This window comes from Muntiacus reevesi, chromosome 8 (assembly GCF_963930625.1).
Source record: "Muntiacus reevesi chromosome 8, mMunRee1.1, whole genome shotgun sequence".
Lineage (NCBI taxonomy): Eukaryota > Metazoa > Chordata > Mammalia > Artiodactyla > Cervidae > Muntiacus > Muntiacus reevesi.
Genome location: NC_089256.1, coordinates 28,370,181 through 28,387,062, shown reverse-complemented (window position 1 = coordinate 28,387,062; position 16,882 = coordinate 28,370,181). Strand labels below are relative to the sequence as shown.

Genomic DNA, 16,882 nt, shown 5'->3' with positions numbered 1-16,882 from the left:
TCCTTTCACCTAATGATGGACACTTGGGTTGATTTCACATCTCGCCTATTGCATGTGCAAACTTGTAACCCTCCCGTCCACACTGAACACTGTTAACTGGCACAGTTGGTCTCAGGGTGATGATGCTATGATGGGGTGATTCCTATGGATGAGATCTAGAGAATAATGGAGACAATGAAGCCTCTTTATCAATGGAGGACTGTCTTAGAACCCCCAGAAATAGTAAAACAACATCCCAAGCTGTTGTGACTGCAAGCAAGCCTTAAGCTCACTGTGGAAATGGAAACACTCTCCCGGTGCTTATAGGCCCCTGTCTTGTTCTTATTTTCATCAAGCCTCAGGCATATAGCTTTCCCACTTTAGCTCTTTGAAGAAGAGTAGCTCCCAGCACCCACGATGGCATCATCACTAGCACATGGATTGCTCCACCTGCAGGTAAGAGCTGCATGTGGCCGTGATACTGACTCCCAGGCCTTGGGCAACTGTATTGGGAACCACATCCCTGGAGCAGGTGGCCCCAACATCTTAGTGACAGCTATTCAAGAACAGATGAAAGAAGGGGACGAAAGGAGATTCCAAGGGCAGTGAGGCCACCATGAGAAGTCAGTGGGGACTGAGGGTGGCAGGGACCGGGGGCCCTGCTGGCCCGGATCTGAAACACTAGCTGTAAATTAAACAGGGAAATTTGACCTCACTTTCATTCCCTAACCCGCTCCCCTTTCTGTTGAGCTCTGCACGGGCTTCGGGTCATAAATCTCTGTGAGCCTCATATTTCCCTGGAATCATTCACTATTTGGTGTACACATTTCCATGGTGTTCCTCCAGGGCAGGAAGGAGATGGGGCTCAAGGTGGGTAGAAAGGGAATTTGCACAGACCAGAGCCTCTCAGGGCCCGGGGGACCTGTCCGAGGGCCACCTAGAACTTCAGGTCCCACCGGAGTCTGCCTCTGTGTGGGAGGAAAATTGAGACGTCTGGCTCCCCCGCCCCAGAAGAAAACCAGGCATCTCTACCGTGTGGGGATGAAAGAGGCTTCCCAGACCCGTTAGACGTAAAGTTTCAGAACAACGGCCCCGAATGTGTAAATGAATCAGAAACACATGTATTAAGTTTCTCATCAAAGTACACACTGGCTTTAAAAATTAAAGGAAAGGGAAGGCTTTGGCAGCATGCCTTCTTGGTTTTTTCCAACCCTCTAGTGTCTGAAAACCTGTCAGAGGGATTTGCCAAACCCCAAACATCGTCGGGTTCACCCATCCTTAGCAAAAGCACCAGCTACAGTTTCAAAGTGAAATACCACAAAACCCCTATGAACCAAATTTCAGGTTACGTCGAGTTCAGTTTTGTCTGGGATTATGCTGGGTGGGGGGGTGGGGGCCGGGCCCCCTCCACCAGGCCCACCACTCTGGCCCTTGTGACTTTGGAGCTGCTGGGCTTCAGGCCAACCCCACTCTGTGGCTTCTTGGGTTTGGATGTAGGAACTGACGTCACCCCACCAGGCCATTCTGCTGCCCACCCAGCACTGGGCCGGCTCCTCTGTCCCCCAGCCCAGTGACCTTTCAGCTGCTACAACCGCCTGAAGGCCAGAGTGTGAAGAATTTCCCAGCAAGTTTCTGACCATCTTAAGGACCTCCTGGGTGGCTGGGGTTCAGAAGCACCTCAAGACTTTGCTAGAAGCTTCCTTGTTCTCAGCAAGAAGAGCTTCCTGGGCTCCTGCAGAGACAGGAAGTCTTCCTTGGCATGACCACCTTGCTTTCAACCCACTCAGGTCTGGCCCTCACACCCTGAAGCAGAAGAAAACTCGCAGAGGAAAATCTGAGGTCCCTTCAGGAGGAAGCTGGCCTCTAAGCTAAGGTCGCACACCCTCTTCTGTAAAGCCTTCCCTTTGTCCCTCATGTGTCAGAGCTGTAAACGGATGGAACAGCTCCAGAAGACCCATACTCTCTTCTCTGGGGAAACATCCCTCTTTCTTCTTCTAGAGAATTCACTGAGCTTCAGAGGCTTTCCCCAGGATGACTGAAGAAAAAGTGGGAGATAAAACAAATGAGAAACCTGTCGTATTCTCCCAAATTTCTACAATAATAAACACGGCCAGTGGATTTTCTTGCAGTACACTTTTTTTTGGGTCTTTTTTTGGCTATGTTTTGCAGCATGAGGGGATATTAGTTCTCCAACCAGGAATCGAATCCATGCCCCCTGCATTGGGAGCGTGGAATCTTAATCACCGGACCACCGGGGAAGGAAGTCTCTTTTAGAAGTGGTTCCTAAGTCTGGAGAGAGCTGCTCCGTCCCCGCGGGTCGTGCTGTCTACCCCATGCCTGGCTCCTCCCCTGCAGTGCTCCCATCTTTACTTCAGGAAAACGTCCCCGGGCAGTGTCTGGCCCTCTCAAGCGGGGCGGGCATCCTTCCCCCAAGGAGTTATGCTTCCTCTTAGGCTTAGAGTTTCTGGGAGCATGATGACAACTCTGTAAGGCCTTGCCTTGCCATGTCTCTACCTCCGAATGGTTCTGAGATGCATTTACGATGAACTAAACTAATTAATGTCTTCATCTCCCATCCTTGACCAAGTAAGTTTACTTTTATTCCATGAATGGGTAAAATGATCAAGTTTACGTTATGTATATTTTACTGCAATGTTTTAAAAGTGGAAAAAAGACTTCCCTGGTGGTCCAGTGGTTAAAAATCTGCCTGCCAATGCAGGGGACATGGGTTCAATCCATGGTTTGGGAAGATCCCACACGTCTCAGGGTTACTAAGCCCGTGCACTACAACTACTGTAAATTTTAACAAATCTTTTAAGAAAAGAAGTGGAAAAAAATCAATAAATCCTAGCTTCAAGACACATAGGAAAAATGTGCTATACATATGTGTATTTATATATACATACATATATGTGCATGCCTGCTTGCTAAGTCACTTCAGTTGGGTCTGACTCTGCAACCCCGTGGACTGTTGCCTGCCAGGCTCCTCTGTCCACGGGATTCTCCAGACAAGCATACTGAAGTGGGTTGCCATGCCCTCCTCCAGGGATCTTCCTGACCCAGGGATCGAACCCACATCTCTTATGTCTCCTGCATTGGCAGGTGGGTTCTTCACCACTATTACCCTATGTGCATATATATATACACACACTAGTACCATATGTGCATATATATATATGTATGTATGTGTGTGTATATTTATATATTAACTTTTCTCCAAGAAAGCTCAGCTACACGCACCAAAAGTCAGGAGTGGGGTCTCTGACCATTTGCTTCTGTCTGTACAGCCGAGGTATCTAAAAGGCCAGGAAGCAAGATGACTCACCTTGCAGGTATATCAGGTTTTTTCCTTTTACAAACACTTCCCATCTACCATCTAGTTTCGTCTTTCCTAACAGCCATGTGGGCAGCCGAGAGAATGAAGAAAACGGTAGCCCAGGGAGTGGCCCCCTCAGGCCTCCCCCTGCCAGCGGGCTCCCCCAGGCCGAGCAAAACAACAGATCAGTGCCTCTGCCCCGTCCATCTTCCCTCCTCTCTCTGAGAAGAGATTCTCAAATTGCTGGGCTTTGCCCAGTGGGAAACAGTCTGGGGGCACTACAGCTCCCCCGTCCCCATCCACTGGAGGTGACCTCCCGGCCCAGACCCCGAAAGGTGCCTGTGAAGCTGAGACCACAGCTCTCCCCTGGCAAAGGCCACCTCTCTGCCTGCTGCCCTAATTCTGTGGTGACCGTCAGAGCCTGGCTTCCTGCCAGATGGAGCTGGAAGGCCTCCCACAACACACACCACTCAGAATGGAAACTTTCTGTTTGTTTTAACGTCCTACCAACTTGACGGAGATATGAGGCAGAATCCTGACATCATGGGCCTGCAAAAAAGGCTGCTGCCCACAACACATACTTCCAGTTCAAACTCTAGTGAGATAATGAAAATATAAACAAATAAAACAAGTATCTATAAGCTGGAGAAGCCAGTCACCCCTGAATATTAAGGTCGATACTAATTCTTTCAATTCTTGACTTCGATTCACGAAATCTCTTTCTAATACACATTCTTAGTATGGCTTATTGCTTGTTACATTTTGGTTTAATAGTGTAGCTTCCAGGGTCTGGTTTCCACTGTCAGAATCTTGCAGAACTCTGCTGCAGCAGGTGCAAGACTCACCTGGAATCCAGGAATATCAGCTTCAGGTCGAGGCTGGCCCTGAACATGAACATGTTGCTGTGAAGCTTGATCTCAGTGATGGCGCTGGGCGGCAGCGACTGGCCCACAGCCACCAGCCCCACAATCTGGTAGCACGAGTCGTACAGGGACATGTCCAGCATATACTGCCTGATCTTCAAGTAGCCGCTGCAATGGATGACCTGGGAAACAGAGGCAGGGTCAGCCTCATACCAACTCTTCCTGACTCTGGGCCTGCTCGCTTTCTGGAGCGAATTGGAGTATCCCCAAATCCAGCCTCTACTGAGCCCCGTGGCCAACATGCTGACAGATGCCCGATTCACTGCTTGGAAGAAATGAACTCTGCTTCTTTCTTAGGAGACAGTATCATAATTAAATATAAGGGTTGTCTTATGCAATTGACTATGCTCAGGTTAACTCCATAAGAGGGAACTTTAACATACCACAGAATGGATTTAAGCATAATTAATAGGCTTCCCTCGTGGCTCAGATGGTAAAGAATCCACCTGCAATGGAGAAGACTCGGGTTTGACCCGTGGGTTTGGAAGATCCCCTGGAGAAGGAAATGGTAACCCACTCCAGTATTCTTGGCTGGAGAAGTCCATGAACAGAGGAGCCTGGCAGACTACAGTCCATGGAGTTGCAGAGTCAGACACGACTGAGTGTCTAGCACTTTCACTTTAACTCAGGGCCAAGTTGCAATTAGATGGCACAACAAAGACATTTTAGGAAGCTATGGTTTCTCCAGTAGTCCTGTATGGATGTGAAAGTTGGACTATAAAGAAAGCTGGGCGCCAAAGTATTGATGCTTTTGAAACTATGGTGTTGGAGAAGACTCTTGAGTCCCTTGGACTGAAAGGAGATCCAACTAGTCAATCCTAAAGGAACTCAGTCCTGAATATTCATTGGAAGGACTGATGCTGAAGCTCCAACACTTTGACCACCTGATGAGAAGAACTGACTCCTCGGAAAATATGCTGGTGCTTGGAAAGATTGAAGGCAGGAGGAGAAGGGGATGACAGAGGATGAGATGGTTGGATGGCATCACCAACTCAATGAGTTTGAGCAAGCTCTGGAAGTTGGTGATGGACAGGGAGGCCTGGCCATGAAGTCACAAAGAGTCGGACACGACTGAGCGACTTAATTGAACTGAACCTTTTGTTCCATAATGTTCACTTCAGTAATGATTCTTAAAGCTTATCACCCCCTGATGAGGATGAATTTGGCAACTGTTAACTTGACATTGATATCATTTGACAAACTATATCACTCTAGTAAATGAAGAATTTTTTCAGTGCAAAAAGCCCTCATTTAAAATTTTACCAAAAAAAAAAAAAACAAACAAAAAAAAAAATTAAAATTTTACCTTAGTTATTTTATATTTTGGAAATATTTATTTATTTGGTTGTGTTGGGTCTTAGTTGTGGCATGTGGCTTTAGTTGCTCTGCAGCATGTGACATCTTAGTTTCCTGACCAGGAATCAAACCTGCATCCCCTGCACTGGAAGATGGATTCTTAACTACTGGACCACCAAGGAAGTCTCTATTTACTTTATTTATAATTTAAGGTTTTCTTTACTCATAATAAGCAAAATTAAAAGATGCTTGTTTCTTGGAAGAAAAGCTATGACAAACTAGACAGCATATTAAGAACCAGAGACACCACTTTGCTGACAAAGGTCCATATAGTCAAAGTTATAGTTTTCCAAGTAGTCATGTACAGATGTGAGAGTTGGATCATAAAGAGTGCCAAAGAACTGATGCTTCAGAACTGTGGTACTGGAGAAGACTCTTGAGAGTCCCTTGGACAGCAAGGAGATCAAACCAGTCAATCCTAAAGGAAATCAACACCAAATATTCATTGGAAGGACTGATGCTGAAGCTGAAGTTCCAATACTTTGGCCACCTGATGCGAAGAGCCGACTCATTGGAAAATACCCTGATGCTGGGAAAGATAGAGGGCAGGAGGAGAAGGGTGTGACAGAGGAAGATGGTTGGATGGCATCACCAACTCAATGGACATGAGTCTGAGCAAACTCCGGGAGATAATGAAGGACAGGGAAGCTTGGCGTGCTGCAGTCCACGGGGTTGCAGAGAGTCAGACATGACTGAGCAACTGCACAACAACAACAATAAGCAAAAATTCAGAGTGGCTATATAGAAACCCTTCTATTAACAACTGTTCCAGCCAAGAACTGTATAGAAGAAAGTGTTTATAGAGTTGCAGATGTCAAACAGAAACATGTGTACAGCTTTAAACTTCAATATTGGAAGCATTTACATAAGTTACAGTCAGTAAAATCTTGAAAGGCTCAAGATCATCCTAACAGTAGTGATGAGCAGCTAAAATGTTCTCTTTTCAAAAACTTTCCTCCAGTATTCCCAAATGTACTCAGTCTTTGGAGCTGGAACAAACATTACCCATGGAATCTATTCTCCCATTTTACTGATGAGGAAATTGAGGACAAGGTGTGTGATGGGTTTTACTTAAGATCAGCCAGTCGGATGGTAATAAGTGTCAGAAACAATACAGGGCCCAAGTCTCCAGAAGTATAGCTTCTGTGTGTAGGGCAGTGCTGGAGGCTCCCATCTCTGAGGCTGAGGGTCTGGGACAGCAAATAAGAAACTCATTGCCCAGACTATGAAATAAGAGTAAGGTGAAGGTCAAAGGGAGAAGCTAGGAGTAAGGCTCAAAGGAGTGGGCTGAGGAGAGGCTGGGGAAAAACAGACCATGGGATGGGGAGGAGGGGTGAAGGGTATTCCAGAAAGAGGGGACAAAAGCACAAAACCATTCCCTCTCTTTTCACTTCACCCCTCCCTCCTTTTATACAAATTCTCCAGCAAAAAGGCTCCTTTCTGAAAGGATAGTTAGGGAGTTTGGGATGGACATGTACACATTGCCATGTTTAAAATGGATAATCAATAAGGTCCTACTGTACAGCACGAGGAACTCTGCTCAATGTTATGTGGCAGCCTAGATGGGAGGGGAGTCTGGGGGAGAAGGGACACATGTATATGAATGGCAGAGTCACTTCTCTGGTTCACTTGAAACTATCGTAACATTGTTAATCAGCTACACCCCAATACAAAATGAAAAGCCTGAAAAAATAAAAAGGCTCCTGTCAACCTTTTGTTCCAGAGTGATGGGCTTAGGATCCTTTTCTCTGCAGCAGGACAAAGTCTAGGTGCGGCTACTCTAGAGGGACTGCCCTGTGTGCAGAGTAGAACCTGAAGGTGCCAAAGGCAAATTCTACCCTTAGCCCCACGTATTCCTCGTCTCAGACAACCCAAGCCAGCCTGCCTGGGATGTCCTCGTAAGACGCCAGCTTTCACATTTGCTATGAGTGGTGTCCCTAGAAAGTTCTACATTAGGCGGTATAAAACCCTTGGGTCCCCACACCTTCCTGTCTGCAGATATTCCTGAATGTGAAGCGAAACGCAGAGCACAGTGAAGACCCGCGGCCTCCTCCTTCCCTCCTATGAGCCCCGAGGCTGGGTACCTTGTATCCACTGCACGTCAGGCCAGCGTTTCTTTTCGCCAAGACACACTTCATTCGAAGGAAGAATGACCTCTCGATCTCATACTCTGAAAGCAGGCAGGAAGTCAGATTGGCAAACTGTCCCACAATGCTTTCCCTGACTTCATCCCCAGGCTCTCAATAAACCCTCAGGGCCGGATCCAGCAGCTAGAGTCCTCAGCCCGGGACCGCTCAGACCCCCAGCCAGAGCGCTTTTGCTGGTGACCAGGCCCTGAGTGGTGGCTCAGACGTAAAGAATCCACCTGCAATGCGATAGAACCAGGTTCGATCCCTGGGTTGGGAAGATCCCTTGGAGAAGGATCATGCCTAGAGAACTTCATGGACAGAGGAACCTGGCGGGCTACACAGTCCATGGGGTCGCAGACAGTCGGATACGACTGAGGTGACCAAACAACCTGAGGAAACACCCTCCGCCTTACTGAGCGGACATCAGCTCTCTGGGCACGGACGGCAGAGCGTCCTCGCCCCGGGTGAGAGCGAGGTCATTCCACTCTAAATAAACAGCCATTTGGTGGTGGTTAATAAATTAATTTTTAAAGAAAGGTTACCACGGGGAATGGAAGGCCTTGTGCCCCTCCCTGTCGCCTCAGAGGCCCCGACTCCCCCAGTGGGCGGGGCTTTCACGTTTACCCATAATTCCTCCGCCCAGGCTGGGGCCTGGGAGCTTCCCTTTAACATGGCAGCCAGTCTGTCATGTTTCCACGCTCAGGTCTAAAGACCATCACCCCCAGTAATTATACAGTTTTGGGGAGAGCCCAATGTCACACACAATTACCATAAAACAATGAAGCCAGTTCAGACGCAAAAAAACCCTCTAAAGATGAGAAATCGGGGAGAAAACTAACCGCTTGTGAACCTCAAAGCTTGAACACTTGGTTGGCTGTGGAAATGAGTACCACACAGACCCCACCTCTCCCAGACCCGCTCCTCCTGTGTTGTTGGGTCATTTCAGACGTGAACCCCACGGGGCAACTGGATGTGTCTCGCCATAATCCCAACTCCTATTTACTGTCATTGTCCAAACACTTTTTAAAAGCATGGAAGGTAAAATGAAACCAGAGCTAATGGCAGAAATCCCACTTCCCTGCAATCAACACACTGTGATTTTTAAACCAATAACACATCCAATATCTTGTAAAAGCCTGTAGTGAAAAAGAATCTGACAAAGAATATATATAAAACCGAATCACTCTATCACCTGAAACTAATACAACATTGTGAGCCAGCTTTACTTCAATTAAAACAAACAAACAAACACAACATATCGTTCTGAGAGATTCTCTTAAGATTCCATCGGTCATTGTCCAACTTTAAACAACCCCACAGTGAAAGCACTAGAGTCAGGAGCAATGTGCTCTTCTAGCTCTCATTTTGTTAGAAATTACTTCTTTAGAGTCATATTCCTGTTCATCTATGCAGCCAGACCATCTCCAAGGACTTAAGCACCAGAGGTCACAGCTACAATTAAGCCCCCATCTCATCTCAGAAACCAGCTTACCAGTGTCCATCCTTGGTAGACTCATGGTGACTATTTCTGGGGCTGAAACAGGAGGGCCGCAGAGCTAGATCTGCAAGCGGTTTTAAAACTGAGAGTGCTAGTCTGTGTTCAGTCCTTTGTGAAGACTGGTTCCACATTGTCCACGGTACAGCCACACCACATCTATTGCTAAGGGTGCTTACCACAGTGGGCTATAAAATGTGCTGCTTTAGTAACACATAAAATAACAAGATTCTGCAACAGACTCAACTCCTGAAATTTCAAAGCAGTGGTGAGCATAACCGATATGTTTAAATACCTGCAACAACTATAACGTGAAATGAAACTACCTGTGATTTCTGTTGTAGTCAGAGCCACAGGTACTAGTGATAGTAAGATGGCTTGTTGTCTACAGTCTACAGGCAAGGAAACACTAGATATCAACTAAAGAGGGAATAAAGATGTAATTATCTCATGCAATTTCATGGTCTCCCTGAGTTTTATCCCCAGACCCTGTGGTTAAGAAGCCCAGATCTAGACCTGGGTCATTGGCATTCTAAACCAGGAGCACCTTAGGAGGGAAGGTTTGGACCACTTTTCTCTGTCTCCTACTCTGCACCTCTCACAGCCTCCAGCACATGAAAGGGGATCAGCAGTACTGCTTTAAAGGACAGAGGTGTAAAAGCAAACTCCTACTCAGTGGACACTGCGTGTCTGCTGGAGGGACCCCGGATGGGCAGTGTGGGAAACAAAGCCCGTAGGTCATGACAAAGAGCATCATCTGGCGTTCATTCTGGTTTCTTTTCGTCTGGAGGAAATACCTTGGAGCAAGTGATGGTGAAGAGGCTGGTGGGCTGCCAGGACAGCTGTCATCTCATCATGGTCCGAAGGATGGATATACTCATAAATGCTGTTGCCCGTGAGCTCCACCTGCCATGGAAAGGAAGGGGGGAAGAGTCAGGAATCTTCACTAGAACTTTGGGGAGGTGGGGAGGGAGGAGGTGAAGTTGTATCAGAGGTATGCACCCTTCAGGGAGAAACAGGACCTTGATCTCAGCTTACAACCCACGCCCTCCCTTACCCACCCCACCCCCCCCCCCCCCGCCCCAACAGAAACATTTGCCTTTTCTCAATCAGCGCTCAACTGTCTCCCAACAAGGCCAGGAGAGTCCTGAGCAGGAGGAAGTAGAGTGAAGGATGGAAAAGGTGCGCCATGGATTGGGGGACCCTCCTGGCCTGGGCAGTATCCTTCACATGGGAAGTGCCTTAAATCAGACTTCCCTGGTGGTCCAGAGGTTAAGAACCTGTTTGCCAATGCAGGGGACATAGGTTTGATCCCTGGTCTGGGAAGATCCCACATGCCTCAGAGCAACTAAGCCCACGACTATTGAGCGGGTTCTCTAGAGCCTGTTCTCCACAGCAAGAGAAGCTACTGCAGCAAGAAGCCTGCACACAGCAATGAAGACCCAGCATGACCAGAAATAAATAAATCAATCTTGAAAAAAAAGAAAAATCAGACCAGAGCCAGGCCCATCCTTGACCTGCTGCCCTCGGGGATGGGTGGCCAGGAGACATCCAGAGCAGACAGCTCCTGCCCTCAGGGACTGAGAGGGGAAACTTGGGGGCTCCCTTTGATTAAGGACAACTGCCCCCAACAAGGTCCTTCCCCTGGGACCACCACTAGGCCTCTTTCACATGGCCAGAAATGTGTCTGGTCCAGGGTCACTGTGTTAACCCCATGGCTCCCACTTGTGGGTGTGGCTGGCTGGCTGAGTGACCTCTGGGAGGGTGTGGACCACTCCAGTGAGCCATGTGACCTGAGGGCTGCTCCCCTGATATTCACACACCACCTACTTCCAGACACACCCCACGGAGGAGCCCACACAGGCCTGGAGACCATGTCCCTGCTGGATCCGACTCAGCTTTGCATTTAGGCATGGGCCTCCGCAGGAAGTATCATAGTCACCATCTTTCCACAGACGTCCCGGGAGATGACTCAGAGGTCCTAACCTTGAGAACTTCTGGATTGTTCTCCCAAACACAAGTGTCACAATAGGGGATGACAGAGATCCTCAGGACCTGTGCCCTCTCCCCCATCAGAAGATGGGCCATAGCATAGAATGTTCCAGAAGCTAGCACCAACAGTGCAGCCTTCCAAGCAGTGGTGGTGGATCCTCTTTCAGAGATCAACACTGCAGGCCAGGTTAGTGAATCAATACACCTGGTATCGGTCAGGGCCCCTGGGGCGGTGGAGGTACTTCTACTACAACCAGTGGGAGCCCCACAGCCCAGTGTGGGAAGATGCTGAGAGGTGAGCAACTGCCTTTGGGTGGCACAGAACCTTGGGTGAGTCTGAGGAACTTTCTCAGCCCTGCCCCCAGGGGAGAGGGCGCCATCTGAGAGCAAAGGCAGGCTTGTCCCAACCACCCCATCGTGGCTGTTCTTAATCAGAGCAGAGACCTTCTGAAAAGGGGGAGCCCCGACGGTGCCCCCTTGGGCAGCCCCAGCAAGTGGTTTAATGGAGAGGTTCTCCCAGGAGTTACCGTTCCAAATTAGGGTCAAGGCCATCTTCAGACTAGGGGGCCATGGAGAGGTGAAGGGGTTCATCCCACTCTTCCCACCCACTTTCTCCAATGTGTTGAGATGTTTAAGAGTTGTCTTTTTATTCAGAACAAATTATGTTTCTGGCCCGCTAAGTAATCTTGGTCCCTTAAAAAATGGTTTTCTCAGTTCTATTTTCTGCATTATTCATGGAATGTTTTCCCCAATATTATACACAGCAATGGAGAGAATCTGCTTACAGAAATCCTCCCTCTCCACCTTCCCAACCTGGCACTTTCCTGATGACCCAAAAGGATATTTGCCTATGTTACCCTGTCAGGGGCTTCCTGGTGGTCCAGTGGCTAAGACCTCAAACTCCCAGTGCAGGGGGACTGGATCCGATTTTCTGATGGGGAGCTAGATCCCACATGCTTCAACTAAAGATCCTGCATGCCGCAATTAAGACCCAGAGCAGCCACAGATATTAAAAAAAGACAAGAACCTACTCTGTGCCAAGTTTTATTTTTAAAAAGTTAGTACATGATTTCATTAAAAATAAAAGAGTAAAAATGAAATAGCCTTCTTTTAAGTCAGTCCTGTTAATCTTTAAAAAAGTTTAAACAACCTAGCAACACTCAAGTCAAGTTGTTTCCTGAGGGCAGCCCTAGAGATCCTGTCAGGTGGAGAAAAATGGAGGCTAATCAATAAGAAAACTATTTTTTTCTTTAACGGATTCACAATTCCAGTGCCTTATTTTTAAAAATGAAAAAATAAGTAGAATATGTGTGTGTGTTAGCCTATCATTTTCCCCTTAACCTGGGTTTTTAAGAGAAAAATGACTACTCTGGTTTGCTCAGAGTTTGTTTTTAGAAAAAAGTAACTGATGCCTTGGTAGAGAAACATCTTCATACATTTGTAAAAAGACTTGTATCTGGGCTCATAGGGATTTGATTTGTGTTTTAATCCCCGAAGTAGCTTCATCTGTTCCCAAAGAGCCTGTTCTCATCACATGCCTTTAGAGAATGAGAAGAGTGCAGTCCATGAATGAAAAAGCTTGGTTTTCTGTACACTCAGGTTTGTGATAAACCTCTAAGGCTGTCTAGGAAGTAAAACAGTCTTCAAATCACGGAAATGTTTTTAAAGAACAGATTTGGGAATGATAAAACAGTGCTGACCTTGAATCAAAATTATGGTTGACACGGTGTTTCCTGTATTGAGATATCTATTCGTGCTTTTGAATGTTGAAAGAAATGTGACTACCTCACCAGAAAAAAGAAAACAAAATTATGGTTGTCTTTATAAAACTCCCAGCTCTCATACATCAACCTTATTAAAACAGACCCTCAATGTGATATTTTAGTATTTGTAAAACCCAGCTAACTACAAAATGAATTGCTTTCCTACTAAGAGCTTTTTTATGTTTTGCTGAATAGCTTTTCTTCCTGCCAAGAGAACTACATATGATAAATACAGCACTAAATGGATATATTCTGGGGTTGGAGGGGAAACTCACCCAGTACTCTGGAAATACACATTACTCTGCTTTGGGTGTTTTGCTGACTATGGTAAATTAAGCATTTTAAAATAAAATGGTTTGGGTTTCAGAGTTCAAGTTATGTCAACAAACATTAAACGCTGTTCTTTCTCTTTATTTCAAAAGTGAAAGGATTAAGTCTTATGGCTCCAAACAACACCATGGTTATTTTTACAGTTGTGCTTCCGGCCACACTCTCAAATACTACATTTTCCTTTATATAGCTCATGAACAGCTATTTCATATGTATCTACATTATGTGAGAATGCATGTTAGTTACCTAGATGTTATATACCATATGCAACTTTGGTAAGGAAATTTAAACCACAAGGATACTTTGAAATGTTTGAAGAAATACACAGCAGGTATGCAAGGCTTTTTTCCTGCTTCAAATGTAAGTTAATTAATCAAAAAGCCGTGAAACTAAATCATTTAATAAACTTGGCGGATAAAGAGTGCTTCCTCAACTCTACCTCTTCCAAGCAGATGTAAGTTTGTTTTCACGAATTATTTTGGATTATGAGTGTGGCATATACCAAACAGAACTTACAAGTCGAAGCCTGACTTTTTCCCCCCAACACTTGAATTATGGGCTGAGGAGACAATTTGAATTTTGGGGTTCTCTCTGTCATTTTTTTAGTACCAAAGTCTGACAGCAAGGATGGCCACATTTACTAATTCCAAAGCAAAAATAAATGAATAAACTCTGCCAAATGAAGTAGACTTATTCCAGTATGTGCTTTTAAAAAAATTCAATAAAAGGCTTTGAACTGGGTTTATTAACACATAATCATTTTTATACTCTCAGATAATTCAGAGTTAGATAGTGTAGATTTAAAAAAAACCACTTTGCTACAAATTATCACACAATTATGGCAAACCTAGGAGTTTATGTTTCCTAGAAGCTGCTAACATAGACTTTAACCCCCGAATTAAGGTGAAAGATGTCATTACTTAAAGAGAGATTATTATTGAGAATAACTGAAACTTCTGGGAACACAGAGGTTGTAGTGTAAATATAAGCTATTATCACCCTTATTCATCAGAAAACCTTTTTAAAAGGTTACTCTTGACGAGTGGGTAAAATTTTATCAACACTTTTATCTCTGGTGATTTAAAAAATCTTGAGGCCTATTTTAATTTAAGTTTTCATGTTTGATATACTTGTCTGACTTGTTACTACTAATAAAACAATCCAAAAAGTGCAAACATTTTTTTAAAGAGAAGTTGGGTGTTTGACATTCTTTTCAATACCTTATTTTACTATTTAAGAAGACAGAAAAAAATACACTTTGTGATTTGGCCTAGATTTCCTTCTGCAGAGTTAATCGTGAACAGGAGGTAGATTTGAGGGGAAAGTTTGTTGTTGCTTATTTAAACAGTTCACCATGAAACACTCCCCAGATGTCACTGGGAAAGTGTTTTTGTAGCTGGAGGCTGACACTGGGATAGTCCCGCCAGGAGACCAGAAAAAAATCAGCCAGTCTCAGAGACGGTCAGTTTGACTTACTTGAAATGGACACTTCTCTGGGCAACATACAGACAAAAGGCATCTCTACAGTTTTCTTGGAAAATGATAGTATGTAACTCCCTCTCCTTTCAAAATTATGATATACAAACTTTTACATCTGCATTATGACTGAGAGGAAATATAGTTTAAATTGTGATTCTGATTAGATTTCCATTTGTGGTGTTTGTCATGAACACGAGCTGTATTTGTTACCTAGCCAATATTTTGGTCATTTTTTAATTATCGTGTTCAAAGACAATCATTTTTATTTCCCACGTGAAAAGAGAAAAATGACAGAGGGATATAGGATGCCAGACAGAACAGCCTGATGGAATGAACTGGAATGCCGTGTGGTATGTACATACAGCCTCACGATGTGTCAGGACACTTCCCATGACTAAGTATCCCTAATATGTGCCCACCAAAGGATGCTAATTGAAGTGCAGTTCTAGCTGTGATACCACTTAGCTTCTGTGTAGCTCCCTATAGTTTATAAATCACACAAGGCGGGCCTTTGGTATAGTTTTCACCATGATCCTAAAGAAGTGGTACAGTAGGCGTTACTTTCTTATTTAAGTTGTGGTTCAGAGAGGTCAACTGCCAACCCTTGTCAGACAATGAAAACCATATAACTAAACGCATTTCCTTTTTGCTTTGGCTGCTAGGGAGCTCAGATCTGAATTTAATATTCAGTAAAAGTGACTCTACCCACTTTAAAGTGTATTTGGCCCGTCAGTTTTAAAGTATGTGAAATGGGTGGGGGTGGGAGGGAGGTTCAAGAGGGAGGTGACACGTATACTTATTGCTGATTCACGTCATACGGCAAGAATCACCACAATACTGTAAAGAGATTACTCTCCAATTAAAAATAAAATTTCAAAAAAGTATGTGAAATGTTTTGTCTTGTTTGTGACATTATTACAAGGCTAATCAAAAGTTATTGTAAGTCACATTTAAAATGTTAAGAACTCTGATCACGGGCACTCAGCCACAGATCAAGTCAGGAGTAGAAGCCAGGCTGGGTCCCACTAAAGGGTCTTAAATAATTCTAACCATTCAGAGATTAATAAGGTGCAAATTCAGAGAATAACAACCCTGGAAAAGATAAAAAGAGAAAACTTCCTATTTCCGATAGTGTTTCCCATTCTACAAGTACACTAATCCCACGACTCACATAGGTGAAAGAGTCAAACCTTATTAAATCTTATCTGGGAGGCCTGGTATCATAAAAGAAGAGAAGAGGAAGAAAATAGAAAATGCTGAACAATTTTGATATGTGATTCATTTTAGAAGACTCTGCAGAAGAAATACACAGGCACAGAAACTCCCTTGGACCTGGGTAAGGATGTCCATCCACTGGGAAAGAAGGCTGTAAACAAATGGAAAGTTTAAGAAACATCTTGGCAGAAGAAAAAAAAAAAGAATACAACACCAGATGCAGGTTTCCAAATTGGTAATTCTGTTTTTCAATGAGAAAACTCAAGCCACTTTAATTGGCATGTTTTACTTTGGCTTAACTACAGGAGGAGAGTGGTGCAACACAGATTATTCATACGCCTCCTGGGAGCCCATTTCCTGTATCTAATTAATTCTAGTGTGTCTTTAGTTGTAATGAAAAAAAGCACTCCGATCACTCACAATGTAAAGAAACATTTAGCCCCTACATGTATTAAACAGTGTGACTCTTAGAACCATGATCCAGGCTTGTTAAATCAGAAATGTGGATGGGCAACCATCAGTAGACTCCCCCGCCGTCCAGACTGGCCACAGCCCAGACAGCAGCCAAATCCTCCACCAAACCCTTGGCTTGACGGGATAGATAAAATCGAGTGCCTCTCTCTCCTCTAGGGAATAACCTCCTTTTTAGAAGACAGTTTCAGAAAAATAGGTAATATTCAAATGTTCTAAAGAAACCAGGACTTCGCTGTGCAAAAAAATAGTAGTAAACTGAGTTTTATGAGTTTCTATCACAAGCATATAAAATGCTTTACTGAAACGACCACTGAGCTGGAAAAACTCAGGAAAAATTACCCTGAATTCCACGTGAACACTCATAAATCTACCCCCCTTTTCTCTCTCCCCAAAGCACATTCTGCATAAAATCCATGTTCTACATCAGCTTG

At 44.9% G+C, this 16,882-nt stretch overlaps 1 protein-coding gene across 2 annotated transcripts in view; it reads right to left on the bottom strand.

Moving 5' to 3' along the window:
• Nucleotides 1–16,882, bottom strand: part of SIM2 (SIM bHLH transcription factor 2) — a 50,132-nt gene that overhangs the window by 21,121 nt on the left and 12,129 nt on the right. For both annotated transcript variants that reach the window (XM_065943665.1, XM_065943666.1), the window contains exons 4-6: nt 9,996–10,104; nt 7,659–7,744; nt 4,141–4,340 (exon numbers count right to left, since the gene is read on the bottom strand). In XM_065943665.1, the coding sequence (XP_065799737.1) occupies nt 4,141–4,340; nt 7,659–7,744; nt 9,996–10,104 (395 nt within the window). The remainder of the gene's footprint in view (nt 1–4,140; nt 4,341–7,658; nt 7,745–9,995; nt 10,105–16,882) is intronic.